Source organism: Dreissena polymorpha, chromosome 8, assembly GCF_020536995.1.
Source record: "Dreissena polymorpha isolate Duluth1 chromosome 8, UMN_Dpol_1.0, whole genome shotgun sequence".
Taxonomy (NCBI): Eukaryota; Metazoa; Mollusca; class Bivalvia; order Myida; family Dreissenidae; genus Dreissena; species Dreissena polymorpha.
In genome coordinates, this window is record NC_068362.1 from 95,540,986 (window position 1) to 95,547,188 (window position 6,203).

The 6,203-nt window shown below is 37.7% G+C and overlaps 1 protein-coding gene across 1 annotated transcript; it reads right to left on the minus strand.

Annotated features, from left to right (window-relative positions):
* Nucleotides 1-235: 235 nt before the first annotated feature.
* On the minus strand, nucleotides 236-4,835 carry LOC127842931 (uncharacterized). The gene is made up of 5 exons (XM_052372731.1): nucleotides 4,746-4,835; nucleotides 4,229-4,495; nucleotides 3,190-3,275; nucleotides 1,635-1,801; nucleotides 236-1,300 (listed from the first exon to the last, which is right to left on the minus strand). Exons 2-5 carry the CDS (start codon nucleotides 4,316-4,318, stop codon nucleotides 891-893), a joined length of 753 nt encoding a protein of 250 aa, XP_052228691.1. The 5' UTR covers nucleotides 4,319-4,495; nucleotides 4,746-4,835; the 3' UTR covers nucleotides 236-890.
* Between the last annotated feature and the right edge of the window lie 1,368 nt (nucleotides 4,836-6,203).

Consider the following 6,203-nt stretch of genomic DNA (forward strand, 5'->3'; position numbering starts at 1 on the left):
GAAGAAACTTAATCATTATTTCCCTATTTTATACACAAAAACGTAGGACAATCAATCAAACCACACGCGTTTTTGTATATTTATAGTCCAAATGAAAAGAAAAAAAGAAAATGTGTTACTAACTGTGACCAGGTCATAATAACACCATTTCACACTGTTTGGCGCACAAAAATAGCAGGAACATAGGATATTTGGTTGGGAATCTATAACAAAGAGAGGGATGTATAGTATTTTATAAATAAATTGAAACAGTCCACAAATAATGGATCCGGCCCTGCTGTTTTATACACATGTTCTACATTTGAGCCTCGCTCATGAAAATCCGGACATGTGCGTAAAGTATCGTCCAATATTAGCATGTGCACTCCAACCAGGCTAATACAGGACGACATTTTCCACTTTTATGGAGTATTTCGTTCACAAGAAGTTTCTTCTCAACGAAATGTTAGTATAGGCATAGTTTCATGACAGATTAGCCTTTGCGGACTGCACAGACTAATCTCGGACGACACTTATGCTTTAAGCCCGGTATTCCCAGAGCGCGGCTTATTTGTATTTGAAATTTGGCAAACTACTTTAGCTTTCAAAATTCTCATGAATTAAACAGTTCCACATTGTAGGTTACTTTTTTACTTAATTATAAAAACAACAACATTGAAACATATGTCTCTTTGAGAATAAATTAAACACGAATAATATTATATGACGCTTTTATAATACGAACAGTAAGTAATGTTTAAATATTACACATGTTAAATACTAGTTAACTTTAAAATGAAGAAAATATCATAACTATTGCTTATAACAGAATATGATAAAATTTTATTATTTCTTGTATACTACTATTGCTTGCATGAAAACCCCACACACATCTAGTACGTATTAGCCAGTTAAATGTCCTCTTTCAAGCGGGTCATGTCGCCGCTTTTGCGACCCTCGTCACTTGTGTTTGTATTTCGCGAGGAAGCGCCTAAACGCACCGGAAGTTGAATTGACATCTGACGCGCACGCGGTGGCAAATGACGCATTGGCGGCGTCTCGGATAGGTCATCATCGACGGCGACATTTTCCGTAGACTCCATCGCGGCTATTTTTAGTTCCTCGTCGGATCCTTCGCCGTCGTCTCTCTTGTCGGTGTTGGGTTTTGGCGCCGGACGTATGTTGTCAACGGGCTGTGACGATACCGGCCTTGATTTGACCTTGCGGGGTCGCAGCGCCCTCTCGCGGCTGATTTTCTCGCGTTTCGCTTCGATTTCGTCGTTGACCGTCTGGATGTGCTTTGCAATTTGTTCAGTAATACCTGGAAGATATGGAGTTGTGATTGTAGTTGAAGGATGCGCTTTACATAACCGGTTGTTATGGATTAGACTTAACGATGATTTGATTGATCTTGTAATGGGACGAGAAGCGAACATACTCTATTTAATGAAACAATTGTGTAGATATTCTACAGGTATTAACATATGCAAAACAATTTTCATCACTACCTTTACTTGATATCATAGTACTGGTATGTTACAAACATCCAACATTAAACATGTCATCAGCCATAAACGGAACAGTTTGTTAAAGAGGGAAACAATCTCATATGATACGGTTAGGCAAATGTTAGCGTATTTATCACCAACGCTTACGTTTAAATGACGCGAAGTCTGACATTTTCTCTGCCATGAGTTTCTGTAGGCGTGTCCTGATTCTCCAGAGGGGCGTGTCTTCCACGCGCGTGGCCCCTTCCCCTTTCTGCGCGTACAGCATGTCTTTGTGGTGCTTCTTGTACTCCTGATTCGCCATCAGCAACTCGCTAAAAAGCGCGAATCTCTTAAAACACTTTTAATTTCTACCGCTCTCTGCGATATAGGGGCTATTTGAATGTTCCGCACATCATGTGCGTAAAGTGTCGTCCTAGATTAGATTTGAAGTTCGTACAAATCGTACAAATTCGAATCCAACAAATCTCAACGCCATACATGGATCCAAGAAAATCTATGTATCATTACGAAATAAAAGGTTTGATATATGTACACCTTAACTACGTTCCAATACAATCATTAACTGGTTACAAAATTGTTTCCCAAGCTAAAACATGTGCAAGCAAAACTGGAAACGCATGGCAATTTATAACTTGTCTGCAATCCGTTTCTCTAAACTGACATTTTGATATTAAATACTAGATCTATTTAAAGTAGTGTCTATTTATCAATAATGCTAATTATGAATGCCAAGACCTTTATGGCATTGGTAAATAATAAATTACGCTGAATGGGTCAAGTTCCCCCCGGGTACTACCTCCTCGTACCCCGGGTACTTTGAAGTTTACGTACCCATTTATTTCTTACCCAATTTTTTTAGTACCCAATTTTTTTTTTAATCAAAATTTTCGTACCCATTTTTTTCGTACCCACATTTTTTTCCTTACCCACAATTGTCGTACCCAATTTTTTTTCGTACCAAATTTTTTTTGGCATATTTTATTCGTACCCAAAATTTTAGGTACGAAAATTTTGGTTACGAAAAAAAATGTGGGTGGGTACGAAAAAAAAATTGGGTACGAAAAAAAAATTGGGTACGAACAATTTTGGGTACACTTTTTCCGGGTACTACTTCCCCGTACCCCGGGTGCTTTGAAGAATACTTCCCCGTACCCCGGGCACTTGTAAGTAAACTTCCAAGTACCCGGGGTACGGGGAAGTAGTACCCGGGAGGAACTTGACCCATTCAGCATAAATTACTCTATGAGGATTGCTCTTACTGGTTTACACCTCTGATAGTGACTGAGAACTAACAGTAACGGCCAGACAAAAGTATTGGAGGGATTGAATTTGTAACATATTGTGGTAAACCAAAGGAAAATAATTCTTATTCTTAAAAAAAAGGGTTTTAACTAAAAGCAGTAATTGCTTAAAGCTTAAGAGTTTAATAAATATGAAGGATTTAAGCTTAATGATCAGAATTTGTATACATCCCCCATTACAAAAAATATAACTCATCTTTGAGTGTAGTTGCGTTTATTTTGTTGACGGAGCCGCAAGCTTTATTATCTGCATAACTCAGAACCTTCTGATAAAAGAATACGAGATTTGTCACTTACTAAACGCTGACTAAACTAACTATAAATAGGCGACGTTGAAGTGACAAATTTCTAAAGTATGTTGAAATTGCCTAAACACACATATCCAATAGCTTACTTACTCGTACTCTATCTGGCCGCTCTTGTCCTTGTCGAGCTTGTTGATCAGCATGTCTATACCTTCATCACTGAACGGTATGTTAGCCAGCTGGAACAAAACAACAGCAGTACACCTGGCTGGTTATCAGACTTCAGTAAAATGTATGGTAATAAGAAATGTGAACGCATAACTCGTAATTATATACAACACCCATGTCTAATAATAATAACTAAGTACGCATGGCTAGTAATCAGATCTCAATAAACATGCTGGATATTCAAGGACTCTCGCACTCATGCCTATTAACGGGACCCCAGTACGCGGGTTTGGTAATGAGACCTCAGTACGCATGCCAGGTTACTGAACCTCAGTACGCGTGTCTGGTAATTGAACCTCATCACGCATGCCTGGTGATCGGAGTTCAGTACGCAGCCTGGTGATCAGAGTTAAGTTCGCATGTCTGGTTATTGAACCTCAGTGCGCATGTCTGGTATTTGAACCTCATTACGCATGCCTGGTAATTGGACCAATGTCCACATGTCTGGAGATCGGACCAAAGAACGCATGCCTGGTAATCGGACCTCAGAAGGCATGTTTGGTTATCCGAACTCAGATCTCGTGGTTGGTAATCGAACCTTAGTTAGCGTGTCTGGTAATAGGTCGGTAAAACGCAGGCTTGGCAAGTTCAATCACTCAGTGTCTAAACCTGGTCAGTTCGTCTGATTGCCTGGTAATCGGACAAACCACAGGAGGGAAGCTCATAGTATTATTTTTATATATGCTATAATAGAGTGTATCTATTATAGCATATATATATAAAAAATAATACTAAAAATAATATCATGGGCTTCCCTCCTGTGGGACATACGGGTTGTAAATTAGTCAGGGTAGTACTTATTTCTTGTCATTTGACCTAAGTTCATGTGCCGTAATACTGTAAAACTATCAGGCGCCAAAATGAGTATGTCTCTTTATCTCCTTCTTGAAGAAGAAACATAGTTTATATTTTTCACAATCTATCAAAACAGAACTAGACGAAATATAACATAAACACACTGTACCCGCAGCCCTGTTCGTATCTCCTCTCTGTCGAGCACTCGGTTGCCGTCCTTGTCAAGGGAGTTAAACAGGTCCGTCACCCGGAAGCCCATCAGTCGCCCGAACTCGATCAACACCAACGCCGGGTGCTCCTCGATGAGATTGCGTTCCAGCTCCGGACTATTGGTTTTAAGCGTGCCTACCACGTGACCATGAACGACGTCGAGTTGTCTCCCTTGAAGATGAATCTCGTTTATTCTCGCGAGGCAGCGATGCTCGACTTGCTGAATCTATGGTGGAAAACATGACAATAAAATGCTCGTTCACTTTTTAATGCCTAAATTCCACGTACCATGCACACGATGTTTTAATACCTAAATGCAAATTCTTTCTAAAAACACAACAGCACGTCAGTCAATTTCTTTACACTTTCTTTAACTGGAATAAATAAAATGTTTCAGATGACTACTTCTCTTGAAGATGTTGCTAATTTCTATAAACATTATTTATATTTCATTTATTTGAGCGTTTTCTATGTACCCCAAAGTCGACGAAATTCAAACCAGATGTTTCGCAGTCTGCGAGAAATTGTAGAAAATCATGGACGCCATCTTGTGTTAGGGGGTTGAGCTTCAACTTTAAATAAAAAAATGTTCTTATGTCACAATTCATAAACAGTGAATATTATATATGACATCTCTTGAAACCCTTATTTCAAACTAAAAAACTTTATGCGACGTTCGCCAAATTGAGTTACATAGCAAACAATGACAATTAGTCACATATGCTCTTTTCATTAATATACTTTAAATCGTTAAAGATGTGTGTTCTAATAGATTACATCTAAATCTAATGAGCTTTAAAATTGAATTTGTATTACGATCGTATACAATCCCTAATACATATGTTTAATTCTACACAACGTATTGCAAGAATCACAATATTAAAAGCAAACGTCAAAACCAATCAAGCATAATACAAAGAAACGGAAACCACACTTCCTACGAATGTAGCATGCAGAACAATCATTATATGATAGCAGTTTACGACGATATTAAGCACGCTGGTCAAACGGATACTTCGATAACGGATGGTACTTCGATAACAGGGAAAAACAAAAGCCACGTGCAAAAGTTAAGTTCCTCAGGGTTTTTTCAACTTTATATCCTTAATATTATTTTTTGAGACAGGTTACAAGGTGAAGTTGATAAATGCTGTTTCCTTTATTGGTGTGAAGACTGAATTCTCACGAAGAATAGTAGATTTTTACCAAACAATCAGAACATTCCATGGTAAAACAGTATGAACTTGCAATACAGTGTTTGCAATTCCAGCATGTTAAGTAATAACTGTGCTTAAAATACTGAAATTTTGATACCAATACAGAGCATTTTTATTGCATGGTATGCATGATGTTGTAGACTCTTCAATTAACGATAACGGACAGGTCGGATGACGGATACTTTTAACAAATTTGACTCTCTGATTTGTTATTGACCGGCGAGAGTTCCGGTGTAGTACCAAGGAAGCATACATTGAGAGGCATGTATATAAGCTTAAGTGTTACAATATATCTAAGAAAAATAAATTGAAACTTCACGCGATATATTTAATTCACGTCATTACAGAAATTGTTATTTATTTCCTGCTTATTACAAGAGTATTTAAAAGCGTGTTGCATTTCCAGTTCACTAAAAGTAGTGTGTTATATATGTTGAAAAGTTTCGGGTAATCAGGAACATAAGTGCTATTGTCATTGAGTTGGTCGGCTAAAGTATATCTATGAAAATGTGGCATCCAAGTCTTTAAACATTTCAATTTCTTCAAATATGTCAAAAAAATATATAGTTGACATGGTGTAACATTGGAGACATATTGATCTTTTAATTCGAATTAGAAACGCGCCCTTGATTTATTTCGAATTATTTTTATTTTGTTGAAATACGTACTGATCATCCAGTTCATGCTGATTTTCGATGGAATTGAATCGTTATTTTA

Excerpts from the sequence above, each read along its gene's own strand:
- LOC127842931 (XM_052372731.1), bottom strand. The coding sequence starts at position 4,318 with ATGGGCTTCCGGGTGACGGACCTGTTTAACTCCCTTGACAAGGACGGC. Across the intron at positions 3,276-4,228 it reads AGATACGAACAGGGCTGCGG|CTGGCTAACATACCGTTCAG; the intron begins GTACAGTGTGTT and ends GTTTTGTTCCAG. Across the intron at positions 1,301-1,634 it reads AGACTTCGCGTCATTTAAAC|GTATTACTGAACAAATTGCA; the intron begins GTAAGCGTTGGT and ends CATATCTTCCAG.